General features: G+C 44.5%; 1 protein-coding gene across 2 annotated transcripts in view; it reads left to right on the forward strand.

Annotated features, from left to right (window-relative positions):
- The window catches only part of LOC143315741 (inactive dipeptidyl peptidase 10-like), a 45,815-nt gene that overhangs the window by 14,363 nt on the left and 14,399 nt on the right, over positions 1-17,053 (forward strand). For both annotated transcript variants that reach the window (XM_076723099.1, XM_076723100.1), the window contains exons 2-8: positions 2,735-2,849; positions 2,960-3,055; positions 11,055-11,149; positions 12,616-12,690; positions 14,258-14,310; positions 14,404-14,485; positions 15,733-15,853. In XM_076723099.1, coding sequence (XP_076579214.1) covers positions 2,735-2,849; positions 2,960-3,055; positions 11,055-11,149; positions 12,616-12,690; positions 14,258-14,310; positions 14,404-14,485; positions 15,733-15,853 — 637 coding nt within the window. The remainder of the gene's footprint in view (positions 1-2,734; positions 2,850-2,959; positions 3,056-11,054; positions 11,150-12,615; positions 12,691-14,257; positions 14,311-14,403; positions 14,486-15,732; positions 15,854-17,053) is intronic.

The following is a 17,053-nucleotide window of genomic DNA, read 5'->3' on the forward strand; positions in this document are numbered from 1 at the left end:
TCTGCAACTGTAATGGTTTTGAACTGATTTGTGGTGGGTCTTCATGTTGCATGTATATTTTGATGGAAGTGTTGTGACTGTCAGCAGTGGAACAAGTATTCAAAGTACCAAAAGTAATGCAGTTATGCAGAACGGCCCATTTCAGGGTATATGTTACATCACTGGATCTTTCTTAGTGACGCACTGGTGTGTAAGCATCATTCAACGTTACACCGCTCCCTCTATTTCCAGGACTGGATCCACACACAAAGTTGTGATTTCTGCCTGCGTGACGTCTGATGTTGTTGATGATTTTTGTCAGTGTGAGAAATGAAGCTCTATAATCTCATATTGTTTGATCATGTGAGTGACGCCTAAAGTCGTTAGATACAGCAGCTTCTATACAAATGCTATTTAAAATGAGTGAAATAGGAGATAAACATAGGTTTAAACTGAATAAAACAGGAGCCACAGTGCAGTGCATGATGTAAAAAATAGTCCCAAACACTTGAAATAAGTCAGAAAGTATGTCAAACTCTCAGTTTTTCAGTTTTATTTTGGTAAAGAGCTGACATCCTGTGTCTCTGTGCTGATTGCAGTGCAGCAGGAAGCGTTCATCTGTCTGTACCTCCGAGTCTGACCACCCCATTCATTTCCTACTCGAGAAAAAGTGCAAAAGTATTATCAGCGACATGCACTTAAAGTTTCAAAGTGCTCGTCAGGGAGTGAAATGTCTCCTGTAAGTGATTTTTTTTTTTAACTTTATTTGATTCTTAATGCTGATGCATCGACACATAAGCAGCATTTTAATGCTGGAGCTGAAAATCAACATCTTTGTCTTCTATAGATTCAGTCTGTCGATCTATTTTTGCGTCTTTATCCCTTTGACTCCCTCTCTCTCTCTCTTGCTCTCAAGCACACACACACACACACACACACACACACACACACACACACACACTCATAAACACAAATACACACTCGCAAACAAACACCACCGCGCACTCTAGATTTCCCTGCTTGCTTTACTTTCCACTGAAGTGAGTCTGATCAACAGACTGTTGCAGTGGACTGTGTCTGCTACAGCTTGCTGACACACACACACACACACACACACACACACACACACACACACACACGTAGTATGCACAGAATTAGCTCAGAGACGTTGAACTAATACAGCAGTCGATGGCCCAGTGGTGTGCAAAGAATGCAGTTTCCACCTCACTGACAGTACATGTGACACTAAACACAGCACTACATACAGTTATTGTGCAGTACAATGTATCTGAAACCAAGAGGACTTACATACTGTACATTTATCACTGGTTGAACTTCTGGGACAGATTTCCCTGAATGTCGATCCCCGCTCCCATTCACACGTGACCCCATGCAGGAAATGTTCCTGAACATCTCAGACTGCATGTGTTATTACCTTCAGAGAGAACCAGGCTAGCTGCTTCCCTCTGTTTCCAGTCTTTGTGCTAAGCTAAACTGGCTACTGGGCTGTAGCTTCATATTTAGCATACAGGTCAAGAGTGGTATCCCTCTTCTCATCGAACTCAGTGCTTCAGATCAAGATTTTTCTGCCTCTTCTCAAGCTTTTTCCTCCAGTACGAAACGCGTTTCTCGCTCACCTCTCGATATATAAGTTTTACAAAGGGAAGAAGCAGTGCTGCTGGAAGTCGGCATCCAGTTTGCCACGTTTGATGTGTGAAAGAGGCTTCACACTGTCTTCCTTGATGCACCTTTCCTGTCTTTCTCTGAAGCTTTGAAGAATGGTGAAATAAAAACCATGTGACAGCTACCCATTACAGATCCCTGCAGTGTCGCTGCTGGAAGCCTCCGAGCGCACGTCCACGCCCGTATTCTGGCCAAATCCGAGGCTGAAACAAAAGCCCTCCTTGCATCATTATCTCCTCTTTTCTCTCTCGCGTTAACGTCCTGGCTGCAGGTAACTTTCATCATCGTCGCCTGAAGCCAGAGAGAACAAAATCAGGCCAGAGAAGTGATGTAACCTGGTAGCTTCTCGGCAGCTGGGTCAGAAATGCCGCCGTATGAAGCATTTTGGACGTCCTAGAGTCTTTTAGCAAAGCACTGAATTTGTGCCTGCGGCGCGGATAAGAGCGCCATCTCAAAGGCCGAAAATGTACAATCAAATGCTCAGATGGCACTTTTCATGTCGTGTTTTTTATTTTGCACAAAAGCTTTACTCTGATGGCTCTTCAGGGTGGACGGCGAGGACGAGGAGCTGCACAGGCGTCTGAGCTGGACAGCTAGATTCAAAAATCAATTACGGTCAGATACTAAAGACCACTGCCAACGAGGTCGCTTGAATCGTCGATGAAAAGGATTTCATTCTGTTTTGCATCTTATATCCAATGCAAACATGAAACGTCGCCTCATTCTGTTTATTCAGACAGTCAAAAACAGCCTTCTGGTCTTCTGCTTTCAGCTTTCTGACAAGAAAAAAAGGAACACATGAGTCAATGTTTGAGAAACTGGAGTCACCCCTGGTTTACTTACCCTAGAATGACACCAAACGTCTCCTCAGTAAGTCTGTTTGTGACTCTTTGCAGTCCCTTTCCCAAAGTTAGGCAAATATCTGATTCCCTGAAAGTATAATACGTCATGCTCACCATCGGAAAATCCTGCTGAGGCTGCTGGGAATGCCGTCAGTTTTGCAGGTATTTGGTCACGAGTCATGGTTTCAGATGTCCAACAATCACGGTGACTTGTTTTTGTGTGACCGCAGGAGTTCGTGGACGTCAGCCCCCCGCAGAGGAACTGGAAGGGCATCGCCATCTCTCTGCTGGTGATCGTGGTGGTCTGCTCGCTCATCACCATGTCCGTGGTCGTCCTCACACCTGGTATGTCAGGCGTACATGGTTTACTGCTGTTTCCCCCTTCAGTTCTGTCCTTTGCTCTGAAGTTGTAAGAACAGGCTGGACTCGACTGGAGTTTGCTGTGTTTTCCCCAGTGGAGCTCCCAGGCAGCAGCAAGTCCAGGCTGACTGTGGCGGATCTGTACAAGCCGGAGTTCAGCGTCCACGACCCCGAGGCCACGTGGATCAGCGGTGAGTGCTGCATGCTCGCCGCGCTGAGAATCTTCACATTGAAAGGAGGCCTGCTGGCGTTAGCTCACATGAGGGAGGCACGGAGGTGAAGCTCAGGAGGAGAATCGGGAGGTGAGGATGGGGTGATAAAAAAAAAGTGGTGAGATGATGGTTGTGTGTAAGTTTGAGGGGCCGCGTGAGAGTGTTTTTATCTTCGACGAATGAAATCTGTGTGCTCGTTGGTCAGGTGGAGCTTGGATGGAACAGCTGGTCGCGTCTGGCTGCTTCATCACCGACAGGAATTCAAAGAGGTTCAGGCTCGAGAGCTGGTTTGAAGAACAGCGGGTCTTAACACCATGACGCTCATTTCTCACTTTGAACAGCATCGCTCGTTGAGGTTTATTTTTTTTACTCCAAGCTGGACGCCTCGATTTTTTTGAGAGGGCAGAATTTAAACTTGCCAAAATAAAGGTAAAAAAAAAAAAAAGATCGACTGGATCCCTCCTGGAGTCCCATTTAGAGTATTTCTGTGTTTTGTTTTGTTTTTCTTTTGAGTTACTTGCCAAAAAATGTGATGAAAGGGCATTTACAAGAAACTGAAACTCAACCGTGGTCACTGATTTTTTTTGGCCACTTGGGGGCAGCAGAAACAACCTGTTAACGTAACACTGTTAGCTTAACAGTTGAAATGACAACCAGGTGATAACTTGTGTTATAGTGTGCTGTAGATATAAAGAACTTATTCTTAGGTAACAATGATTCTCATTTTCAGGTCATTTATATTCCATTTCTGCCAATAAATGCCATTAAGTTGGTAAAGATATTGTGGTTTTAGTGCAGCACTTAGCAGCTAAAGAATCAAATATTTCCCTCTGGATTCAGTGGAGACCAAAAACAGCTCCAAGAGAGTGAATATTGGACCAACCAGACATTGTTTGTGTCAGATTTGTATAATCTGTCACTGCTGGATGTGTGAATAAACACTGTTTGCTTGCAAGTTAATATGGCAATACGTTCACAGCTTGTTTCTGCTGCCCCCAAGTGGCCAAAAAAATCTGTTATTTCCACATCTTTTTGACTCTTTTGACCTTAACCAAGGGCTGTTAGTGTTTAAACATGAGCATTTTAGTTAATACACGTTCGCTATCGGCATTTTTTAGCGACATTTTTAGTCATCGGTTCAGGTTGATTGTTCCCGTCTGGCTAGAAAGACAACGCTAACTTGTCAGCTTGTCAGCTTCTTTGAGAGTAAAAGCTCGTCGTAGCAGAGGACTGATGTGACCTTCCAACCAGGGGAGGAAACACAAGTTCACAGAGGTGTGAGTGAAAAAGTTCAGAGCACTGTGGAAAGCACATCAGAAGAAAATGAGAATCTCTCCACCTGAGGTTTCATTACAGTCCCTGAGCATTTGTCAGCGAAGAGCGGCGGCCACTATCAATTCCATATATATTAAAACCATTTATTCGCCAAGGTTGTAGTCTCTAAAGGGGGCTGCTGTCTGCGGAATTACAGTGAATTCATCAAAGTTAAAGGAATCCTGGTCCTCTGATAATCTCATCTCGCGGAGAAGAAGTTGCTCAGGCAGATACAAAACTCAGTTGTTTGCCCTGTTCCGAAAAATGAGTGTCTTCACTTGAGTTTTTTACGAAAAAAGCAAATCACACATACAGCCGAGAGACTTTCGGAGAATCCGTGATGCATTCAAGGCCATGGGCACGAGCACATTTTATTCATTCAGTTAATGTTTTAGTCATACTTCGTGAAAAATGGAAAGCACTGCATTATGATCGAAAACGATTAAATGAAATTACGTAAAATGATAAACAGAATTTCCTTATTTAAATTTTATCCAGTCTATTAAATTTAAATTAAATAGATAAATCAAACTAAAAATGTCAGTAATCTAACTAGAAAATATGTTCAATTCAATTCAATTAAATATAATCTAAATTCAAATCTTAAAATAAATGAATTAAATGAAAAAAAAAAGAAAGCAGAATTAAATTAACTAAAACAATCATCTATGAAAACTATCTAAGAGAGTAAATTCTTGTTTTTCTTGAATCTCAGCCAGTCAGGAGGTTTAATCCTCAGGATGCCCCTGATCATATGATTATTTTTTGAGCCGTCTCTCTGTTATTGATCACTACACTGGAACGAACTGTGCACAGTGCATAAACACAGAATACTAATTGAAGTGACTCCCGCTGACCTGCATGTCCAAACACAGATGGCCTCACAGTGTCGTGCTGAATCAAGAGCACGACGGCGTGCGGTGCCTCAGGTCAAATATCCTCCCACCCTGTGATAAACCACATTCAGGCAACAACAATAAGACATAATAACGCTAATAATAATAATAATATAGTGCTTATTGGTAGCAGTCAACATCCGAGATGCATCTGCCGTAACGTTAAACTCATCAATTGTCCCTGCATGCGCTGCACACTTTGCACATGCAATACGCACGCGTAAGGAAAGAGCAAGTCATTACCGACACGCGCTCAAACCTTAATTAAAACAAAATATTAAATCCCAGCCGTCTTTAAAAGATAGTTGAATGAGAGTGAGCTGGATGATCTCATCCTCAGCTCCCGCAGATGCAAGTGGTAAAAAGTAGTCAATAAAATGTTCTTAGCGAGCTTAAATTTTACAGGAAGCCAGAGGGAAAAGCAAACAGTGCACGTTTGCTTCTGTGTTGAGTTCGGATGCTGCATTGGAATAGGAAAAATGAGATAAAAGTGTGTATTAATGTACCTTGACCTGGAAGTTAATGGACCATGAGTTCAATCCTTTTTCTTGTTTCTTCTTCAGTTTCAACAGTAAAAGTCAAACGTTTTGGTCTTAAATGAGCATAAAATACACGTTTTGTGTACGCACTGTGCTGCAAACTACCATCTTGTAACTAAAAAATGTGCATATATTAAGCAATCCTCTCTCCTAGAAATGAAGTTTTTAGTATTTTATTTCGAACAGTAAATGTGTGTGGAAAGATCAGTATTGTGTAAGTTTGTATAACAAAGTGCTTTTGTTGCATGATCTGGAACCTCCTGCGAAAACTGGCCCTCAATGTCAAAGTCCTGCACTCTGCACATCCACCATCCACGGCCTCTCGACGAGCCGGGCGAGGGAGAAATATGCACCACTTACCTCACCTGGAAAAATGTCTGCGAACATCACGCAATTATGTTCCCCGTCGAAACGTTCTAAAAACACATTAGCGTTCTATAAGTGTACCTTTTTTCCAAGGGTTGCTTCCTCTCTTTGTCGCTATTCGCAACAATAACTCAATGTATTTATGCACATCCGAAGAGGCAATTCTGTGCATGGCAAATGCAAGGAGCTCCAGCGGAAAATGAACCTGTTGCATAAAGGCAGCGCACCGGCGAATATCAAGCTGGAGCTCAGGTGGCAGAGGAGGGTTTTCGCGTCCTTCAGTGAGACGCTAAAGCACATATTGTTCCCGGTCTGCCACACAGCTGTAGTGAAACGTAAACAGTAAAATGCAGTACGTTCACAGTTCTGCACCCATTGTTTTTCCTCACATCAGGAAGAAATGTTGCTTCCATCCACACCCCACCACTTGAGCTCACTGACCTTTCTGCTCCCCCCTGCCTTTCCCCCCAGGCCACATCGCCAACACCTCCTCATTACGTTCTCTTCCCATGTTACATAAGTCGCACGCTGCTGGAGGTGTCACGCCACGGCCTTAATCCGTGGCCGAGGGCCGTATTGTGTCGCGCAGCGTGCAGCGAGCAGCATTCCTCCACATGTTCTCGCTCGCATTCGGGGCCCCAATGTGGCGAATCTCAGATGTCTGTGTTGTTTAACTGGCTTCTTGACAGCGTGACAGATTGTGTTTGCGTTCGAGCTCGGGGAGAGAAAAGAGATTGAGGAAGAAAGAGAAAGAAAATAGCAGCTATAGCTGGAGGAGCTGAGCGGGGAAAATCAAAAACCGCAGCGGTTTGTTGACAACATGACAGCTAAATTGTCGCTTTAATGGTGAATTCGGGGAAGTAGATGACTAAATATATCCGTAACACCTTTCTGGGGACTTGCTGGGAGTGACAGACGGAGAGACACAAGGACAGAGGTGGAGGGAGACAGTGAGAGATGGCCGTGCTGCTCTGGATACGAAACAGAGATCCACCGCCTGCTGCGTCCTTCCCTTCCACAGGGAGATAATACTAATGACTTGTCCTGCAGCCTGTGGCTTCTCATTATGGGCTCTGGTTGAGATGGCCTCAAACACACACACACACACAGAGTCACACACATATGTATGTTTCAGTGCGAGGACTGTATTTCACTCCCTAAAAGCCGGAGCACATTTGGTCTTAACAGGATTTGGGCGTCAGAGATAAACGTTTTCTAGCTGGTCAATCGAGTGTAATAATTAGCATCGAAAGACTTTTTTTTTAATCTTTTTTTGCCAAATCAACTCTCGGCTGCCAAAAAAACCAAAGGAGACGAGCCAAGAAATAGCTCAGCAGCCTTGAATTGTCTCTTTAAAACATCCTAATTCGTACTTGGCGTATTTGTCAGCATGCAAATCAGTTGGTTCGGAGATGAGCTCAAGTCATGAAATGATGGATTGGCTGTATATTGTTACGCAGTTAGCTGTTAGCCAAAGGCTGTGTTAGCTGGGAGAGTGAAACCAAACTTGTTTTTGTTGCGGGTCAGGCGTCCCATTAGCTCTTTTATTGAGACTGATGATGAAGTTGGGAAATTACTGGCTGACATGTCGTGTGGCGTAAATCTAACGCAGGCAGGGGATGATGAGAGCCAAGAGGCCACGTAGCGGAGCGTGGCCTGGGCTTGGATTTACCGCGGGGGCCTCCTGGAGGTGTTGTGGGTATAATTCAACCACGTCTGTAATGGAAATTGCTTCCCTGACAACAGCTAACTCATTTCTTCCTCTCTCCTCTAACATCCCAGTCAGGCTTCAATGGCTGCTCGCTGTAATTTAACAGCACAAGAGACACTTACATCATATCTTTTATAATAGTCCTTCACAAAGCGCCAGAGTGAAGCAAAGCAAGGGGCAGAGAGCGCATGTTGAGCCCTCCAGACCCTCAGCATGTCAAAATCCATCTGTCCAAAAAAAAAAAAAGAACAATATGAAACATTAGGATGAGAAGTTGCAGCTTCTTGAGTTCAGTGACTTCAAAAACAAGCGCGGAATATTTTTAAGATGAACTCAAACTCATCAGGAAAGCGGAGCAAAACAATCAAGCTCGCATCCTGTTGAAATAGACGGATCGGATCCTGAGTGTCGGGAACATCGAGTACGATATTTCTGAGTGTGCGTTTAAAGGAACACGTTCATGTTCTTGCAGAGAGTCAGCAACGGTTTCCAGATTTAGACGGCTTCTCGCCTAGATGCAGCTAACAGCAGCAAGCTCCTCTGCTCATTTGTTGCTCAGCAACAAATGAGCAGAGGAGCTTGCTGCCCAACATTTTATTTTTCTATGTTATTTATTTGGAAAAGAAAATCTCTTTGCACGCTGCTTATTACTTACATCGCTGACAGCATTATGGATGCTGCACTGATTTCTGATGTGACCACAGGAAGCACATAATAATAACAATCATCTTGGTCTCAGTGCTTATATGTAGTTTGACATATTCTGTGTGTCTGCAGGGTCAAAGTTCATGTATGTGAGTATCATTTTTAATGCTGCTGTTGTTTATGTTCTGCATGTATCATTAATGTGAAGGAGAGCTTGTTTATATTGGATTAAGTCGTGGATGAAGAAAGCATTCAGGTACTTACATAAGAGAGGAAGATTGTGTGTGTGTGTGCGTGTGTGTGTGCGTGTGTGTGTGTGTGCGTGCGTGTGTGTGTGTTCAATCAGAGTGGGCTGCGGATGAGTGCTTTGTGCTGCTTGGCTTGTCATACATGACTGCTAATGAGGTTTGTGCAAACAATAGGCTACATCTTTAGCAGTGACCCATATGAATAAAACAACATGAATAATTCATTATTTATGATGATATTATGTTAAACATGTAAATCATGTCAGAGACAAGCAGCAAGAATCCTTTCCTCCATAATGTAACCCCAAAACAAATCCTCCAGACACCTCATGGATGCCAGAAGTATGCGGACACCCAAACATTTATGTAATATCTGTAAAAAAACACTTTATTTCAAGTGAAAATCCTCCATTGAAAACGTGACACGTGCGACGTGTTCATTGTTTGTTTGCTTGCTGGGAGCACAGACGGATCCTCGTCCCTTCTGTGAGGACAGGTGACACAATTCTACGCTGGAACTGTTGGAAGTAGAGCATCACATTTATCAGGCGTAGCGGCAGGCTGAAGGTGTCGCAAAAGTAGGTCTCAAATCAGCTTCGTGCAGATTTCAGACATCCAGGAGAGAGCTGAAAGTGTGGTTTTACTGGCCTATGAACCGCAAAAATCGAAACAGTGCGAACCTGCGACCTCTGATTTTCTGCCGTTACTCGTTCAGTCTCTCGTGTGCCAAAACACAGCATTTGTTTCCTCCACAGAAAGAGTCCGAGTTCTGCTGTTTGCGCTCGTGTCCAAACTGCAAAATTCCCCTCAAACCTTAACTCGTCCTGCTGCTTCTTCGTTAATGCATATTCAGCCTGAAAGCTGCCTGTTCTCATGCAGCAGTTAGTGATTTCCTCCCCCCTGCAATCAGCCACAAATTCGCTCTAAATGGTTTCGGGAGTTCGGCGGCGGGGAGAGGGCGGGGGGGGGGGGGGGGGGGGGTGAGATTGGAGGCACAGCTGTTTCTGGCTCAGTCTGATGAAGATGTTCAGAATCAGAAACGGTTTGTTTGGACTAAGACACTGCACGTAAGATGCTGCTGTAAGATTTCAGCTCACGCGCAGCATGAACTCGTGTGACGGCAGGTCTGGAACGTGCAGCTCGGGCCTATGTAAGATAAGGAAAAAAAAAAATCAAGGAGTGTGCGCGTGTGCGGTTACATGCCAGCTGTGTGGCTTTGTGCGTGTGTGTGTGTGTGTGTGTGTGCGTGTGTGTGTGTGTGTGTGTGTGTGTGTGGATAGACGGCCAGGTTCAGAGAGATGGCTAATGAAGTGACAGCCTCTGAATCCCCAGTGTAATGGAAATCAGAGAGGGGAGTCTGTGCTTCGGTGTCTTCTTCTGCAGAACGTGCAGCTCTTCCATCTTCTTCTTTTTTTGTTTTATTTGATTTAACAGATAAGAAGAAGAATACCCACAGGAATAACACCCATTATCATAAGTGAGACCTCTCCCGTTGATTGACGTCATTTTTAATTCTCACATACAAAGCGCTCACGTCACAGCATGACCGGTCCGCCGAGAGAGCTGTGTGTCTTCTATCTCATGCAGAGGCCTCTGAGAGATGTAGATACTGAAAACCAGTGCGATTTTAAATGTTCCCCGGCTGCATTACTTGCCAATTTTCTATTATCGTCGAAGCAAAACATCTTATCCTGTCAACTGTGAAGTATTGACGTGCAATGTAACGGCCTGAAATCATCCCCGTGCAGGTGTTCCTTCACTTACTGTGCGTAAGTAGACCCGTTTGGCTTCCTCTTCTTTCCATCAAGAGTCAGCACTGTGGCACCAATTTGCTCGAGCAACTCGACGTGAAAGCACAGACTCAATTAATATAATTGATTTCACTGTGACATTTTGGGGCCAGACTATATGCTGGACTGACCAGATCCTGTGACGGACTCTCCAGCATCATTTTCTTCAACTCAACTCAGTTTCAACAAGAACAGAAGTGTAATCAGGCAAATTCATTTAAAGCGAATTAAAAAAAGACTTAATTTAAGCTGTAATAATCATAATACAGTCATTTTGGCTTGCTGTGTGTTCCTAAAAACAGTGAGCACAAGCTTTGCTGAGGTCTCATTTACGCGTTTAGTAGCTTGACCTTTGCTTTCATCAGGCGAGGCGCCTTAATGAAGGTCGGTTCAGATCTTCTCGTGCAGCCCAGTGACCCTCCCCGTAGGCTGCTGGTTCACGCTGATGTGTCTGTGTTTCCTCTCCCAGATTCAGAGGTGGTGTACAGGAACCGCGACGGACACGTCATCAAGTTCAACTTCGCCTCGAACGAGACCGAAGTCATTGTGAGCAACAGCACGTTTGTAAGTTTTGTTGAACTCCTCAAAAGATTGTTCAAGATTTTAAAGTCACAAACTGATGAAAATAAGGTCATCAGATGGCCTTAAAAACATCTTTTTATCGCTGACTCGGGCTTCTAATGTTGCTGCCGGCCAGTCCTCAGTATTCTTCTTCAAAGAAGCGACTGGGCTGCTCTTTCCTTCTCTTGCCGGCGTGCTTGGATCCCCAGAGGCTGCAGGAAACATGTCAGCACTGCAGCACCTCGTCACTCCTTTACCTGCAGAAACACAATATGATAACATGCTGCCGGGGAGGGGGACTGTGTACCCAGCTGTCTGCGCTGCTCGGCCTCGACGGTCTGCTAAAATTTGCTCACCTCAACTCACCTCGGCACGATCGTCAGGGCGAGAGCGATTCAGCTTGAAATATTATTTCAGATAGGCGTTCCCCTGCTCGTCGCGCAATCGAATCCCTGAACAGTCTCTGAAATGGTCCCGTTTTTTCATCTCGTCGGTGTGAACCGCAAGATCGTATGCAGCTTTACTTCCAGGAACATGAAACTATGTCAGCATTTGTCACCATATTATCCTTTTAAATGCTTTCGTCCATTTAAAAAACAGGCCAAATTTAGCTGTCTTCTGATTGCATCATTATAATCCTGCTGTTTCATAACACTCATCCGGTCTAAGGAATCATAAACCTTTTCTTCTCACCCCCCTCGCCTTCTCTGACAAGCGCCTTTTTTGATGAACGTGTCTCTTCGAAGGGCTCTTTTCCGGCCTTCCTCTTTTCATTTTCGCAGAATCGTTCCACGCTGTTGTTGCTTCTCCTTTTAATTGTTGCGTCAGGGTTCGAGGCCCTGCCAAGCTACGCAAATGAAATCAAAAGAGCAGAATTGGCCTCGTCGTTAGCCGATTTGTCCCCTTAGACCTGCGAACGTAACACTTTCAGGGACAAAAAGAAACACTAGCATCTCCAAATTAATGAGTCCACTAACCAAATACCCTTCATTTTTGAGTAAGACACGGCTCTTAAGGTCTGTCTAATCATCTCACCGCACAGCAGCGACTCTGGACATTTTTGAAATGTCGTCTATGAAATATCTGTCCGCCTCGTTCTCTCCCGGAAATGTCAAAACCTGCTGTGGCTCCCTCGTGGTTTTCTGGCCTTTTAGTTGCTCGATTAGATTTGCCCGCTGCATCTTTTTGTCATTGTCATGGGGTGATAGCCGGATGTGTGGACACAAAAGAGCGATCATAACCTGTCAAATACAAATCATCAAGATTCACTTCCTTTTGTTTCCTGTGTTTCTCGCTTCTCTCCTGTCCAGGAAGCACATTTGGCTGCAAATTTGCAAAAGTTTCTGTACATTTTAGGTCTTCGGCTTCATGCAAATATCAATCCTGCTCATTTTTAGCCACTTATCAATAAAAAAAAAATTGTCTAAAAATCTCTCGTGCTTCACTTTCTTTGCTTTCTTTTTTGTTAGATGGCTTTCAAGGTGGCAAAGTTCTCGCTCTCTGCGGACCTGAAGTACGTTCTCTTCGCTTACGACGTCAAACAGGTGAGTTTTCAAATGAAAATGAACCCTCGGCCTCAAAACAGCGAGTCAGAATCACCTGAACATCCTTAAAGAACACAAACACTCTTCTCTGATTTGCCTTCCCTCTCGCGACCACACAAGCCGCGATTGGAGTCGCCGCTCTTCCCGTCTTCTGTTTACTTCCTGGCAGGCCGCCATTTGCATTGTGCTCCTGTGCAACACCCATGGGTGCCGTCACTCGCTCATCTGCATGCGCAAACGATCGCACACACACACACACACTCACGCAGGCTCTGGCCACGGAGCTGCACTTCTGTGATGTGCTTCTTTATATTCGTGTTTGTGCTCTTTTGTTCTCTGAAGAGCACTTTGCCACTCTCTGTTTCTTAAATTGGACCTGACTTGAATTGAGAAGATTGACTTTGATGCTTTGGGTAATTCAGAGTCGGGAAGCTCACACACACACACACGCACACACACACACTGTTTCTCTCTGGAAACAAAGTGCACCGCCTGCACTGAGCAGGTATGCATTTATTTGTTTTGTTTTGTGTTGTTAGCTTTCACACGTGCGGTTCTTGAGCTTCCTGTGCATTTTCCCTTTCAGTCTGTTAACGTTCAGTCACTCACAATGAGGCTTTACTTCTCTCCTCAAAGTCAAGACTTTTGCATTGATTTTTAGATTTGTTTGCAAACAGGCTCGGGTTTAGAAACGCTGCGGCAGAGGAAAAACCAGAGGACTGCAGCATATTCCGTAATCACAGCAGGATTGAAAGCACATCTGAAGGACCCCTCAATGAGATGGATGCATGTTTGACTGTACACAGTGTACAAAAAAACTCTCTGTGCATCGAGAACCATTGATTGTTTGCTGTCCATTTCACTCCACTCCTCTTCACCGTTTTGTGGCTTAATTGATTGCTCTCCAGTTTTATCTGTTTCCAGGGCAACATGAAATCCACTTGAGGTACAAGCAGCACAACGAACTGAGATTTTCAGCCGCTCTCAGTTCAATCTCTCTGTCAGTGAATGCACCGCCATGCAGAAAAGGAAGTCCGCTGTGTGCTGCACGAACGCGCTTGCATGTTCTCCCAAAAAAGTGCAGTTCCCCCAAATGTTCTATCAGGATGCCAGGCTCAGTTTTGGAGAAATGACACGTGCACTTGGGTTTAAATATTTAATTCAGTGTAAACATCGTGCAGCATGCATGCAGAGCTGGAACGAGCTCACATACATAGGGAAATAAAAGTGGAAGACTGATGCTACGGGGATGAGAAAACGTTGTTTTTACCTGCAAAAGCATCAGTGCAGGCTGAGAGTCATTATCCTTTCACACAACTGAAAACAAGAATCCGTTTTTACCATGAAAACATCTGAAAATGTATCAGCGTTTTTCGATAAATGCTGCAAAGAGTCACAGTTTCTCTTCTGTTTTTTTCCTCATTTTGTTAGCTGTTAGCTTCTCCTGTAATTCTGCTTCCTCATGTGGACGCCTTGAGCTTTGTCCTGCTTTCATGACACTGACGTAATGTATCAGTGGAAGTGGATCAATGTTCGGATCACGTGACGAGCTGAACTCTCGTTGCAGGTGTACAGATATTCCTACACGGCGTCTTACATCATTTACAACATCTACACGAGGTGAGCGAGTCACATCAGCACACATGCACACACACACACACACACAGACAGTGGTTGTTAACGTGTATGTGTATGTATGTGTGCACGTATCAGGGAAGTGTGGGAGCTGAACCCTCCGGAGGTTCACAACGCGGTGCTCCAACACGCAGCATGGGGAAGACAAGGACAACAGCTGGTGAGGCTGAGTGTGTTTGTGTGATCCAATCTGTCTGCCGCTTCTCCATCTTCTTCTCTCCATACTGTCTTTGTAAAAGAAAATCACGCTGCCTGGGCCCTCCACGGGGATTTGATGCACACAATGTGTTCTTTTTTTTTACAGTATAGGCTCACTTTACATCCACTCTGAGTCTGCGTCTGCCTATTCGCCAGAGTTTGTTTGAGACTCAGTCTGCTCCGCCGCCGCCGACCTAAATTACAGCTGTGACTGACAGTTTTTACATTATATTATACTCCAGGTGCTTCTTATACACAGTTGGGAGTTCTGCAACAGTCGTTTGAGCCAAGGTGATTTTTTTATTTCATGGATTCCTAGAAAGCATCAAACTGTAATTTTGGAAAGGACTAATTACAAGAGAATGAAGACAGTGTGTAACACATCCAAATCCAATTATGGGCAAAGATAGACTTCAGCAAGGATTGCACCCCCCCCCCCCCCCCCCCCCCCCCCACACACACACACACACACACACACACACAGGTGCATTTGTTTTTAGATGTTTTGTCTTCTGCTCAGACTAATAAGACTAAGATCTGCACGTGTAATCGTTGTTAAAAAAAAAAAAAGAAGTAGTTTTGATGCTTTAAGCAAGGAGATAATTTCAGTAGAGATCATGGTTTGGGTTTAAAATGTTAGTTTTTGCTTAACTTAAGTACTTTCCGTGAGTTGGAATAAGTCAGTTTGGACTTTTCTGGTTAGGACTGACTGTAGCGTGTCGGTTTGGGTTGCATCCTTCAGCGGGTGAGTTTCTGTGTAAGAAGTTATTCGTACCGCTAAGAGTTTTTTTCAAAAAGCCATTCAGAAAGGCAGCTGTGTAAACTAATGGATATTCAGAACAGACCTGAAAACAGAATAAGGAGAAACGCTCCCCGTGCAGGAGAGGAGGAGGAGGAGGAGGAGGAGGAGGGCTCAGGGTTTTTTTGTTCACATGCAGGATGTGTCGGCCTGATCAAATGCAAATATTAAAACACTGATGGAAAGACGGAGAGTAAACACGCGCGGTGGCTTGCGCGGCGAGATAAACACGGGGCTTTAATGCGAAAAACAAAATCTCATCAGAGAAGAAGTCGAAAAGGAACAACAGATCGAAACGGATGAGCGGAACTCAGACGGCAGAAAAACCCGCAGCGCAGAACACGACTAATAAAACGTGTGTGAGTGCACAATCAATAACTTCACCCTCTCTTCTTCTTCCCCCCTGTGAGATCTACATATTTGAGAATAACATCTACTACCAGTCCGACGTGAGGAGCAACTCTCTGAGAATCACCTCCTCTGGGATGGAGGGAGTCATCTTCAACGGACTTGGCGACTGGTTGTATGAAGGTGTGTGTGTGCGTTGTAGTATCTGCTCTTCTGCAGGAAGCTCTTACCTCCTGGGCTTGAGGAGTCTTTCCACTCGTGTGTGATGTAGACCTCTGACATGGGCGTTGAGGGGCCATGACTGTATTAGGCCCTCTCTTATTTTGCAGTATATGCTCTGCCATGACCACATTAGGTCTTCTTCAACCCTTCTGTGTCAGTTGTATGAACACAACTCCCCTATATAATTCAAGCCTGAGATGCTGTATGCGTGTGTTGATTCTATTGGCTGAAACCACCCAGACATAGCGTACGCAACATCAGTCCAAAAACACACTCAACAGTCAGTCCTAAACCCCCCAAAGTCGACTCATTCATACTTTGCCTACTAGCATGCTTTTAGCCGCTCCTTTTCTCTTTTTTTCTCTTCTTCTTCTTCTTCTTCTTTATACTAAATTTCTGCTACCTTATGAAATGTAGAGATCCACATGACAAGCGACTTCAGCCATTGTTCGTCAACAAATGAACGAGTGGTCCCCATCTACACATGAATTTCCTCTACAAATCCAGTTTTACCCTTTGTAAAACTGACCTAAATCATCCTAATGATAAATTCAGGTTTTATGGCCGATATAAACCGCCTCCCAGAGGGCTTTATCCAAATCTGCGGCTTTCCTTATTCCTATTTCTCTTCGCTTATTTCCTTTTTCCTTATTTCCTTTATTTCTCTACTCTTCCTCTTTATTTCTCTTTTATTCCTTTATATTCCTCCTCATCTTTTTTTGTTCCCTTAAGTACTCATTTCTACTCACTTCTTATTTCCTGACTCCCCCCTTTCGCGCGTCGTAAACAGCGCGACACAACCCAAATTTAAAACGGAGAACAACTACACCCGCAGCACCAGGCCTTTACGGTGTTGCAGCAGCAAGCAGACGGCCCCAACGAGAGAACCAGCGCCCAAAAACATAAGAAAGGCTCACCTCTCCCAGCCGGCCGGCTTGTCGAGGCGGAGGCCAGCACATCAGGAGCCGTCAGCGGCAGCCAAACCACAACACTTGCGAAATTCGTGACGGCAATTTGTTGTGTATAAACGATGCAGCGATGAAGTGAAGATGATGAAGAAGTTCTCCGCCGATACTGTCTTGTTCATATATAAAAAGGTTTATTAAAGCAAGTACAGCATCTCAGACAGCATGCTATGTCTGGGTGGTTTCAGCCAATAGA

Source organism: Chaetodon auriga, chromosome 23, assembly GCF_051107435.1.
Source record: "Chaetodon auriga isolate fChaAug3 chromosome 23, fChaAug3.hap1, whole genome shotgun sequence".
NCBI classification, from domain to species: Eukaryota; Metazoa; Chordata; class Actinopteri; order Chaetodontiformes; family Chaetodontidae; genus Chaetodon; species Chaetodon auriga.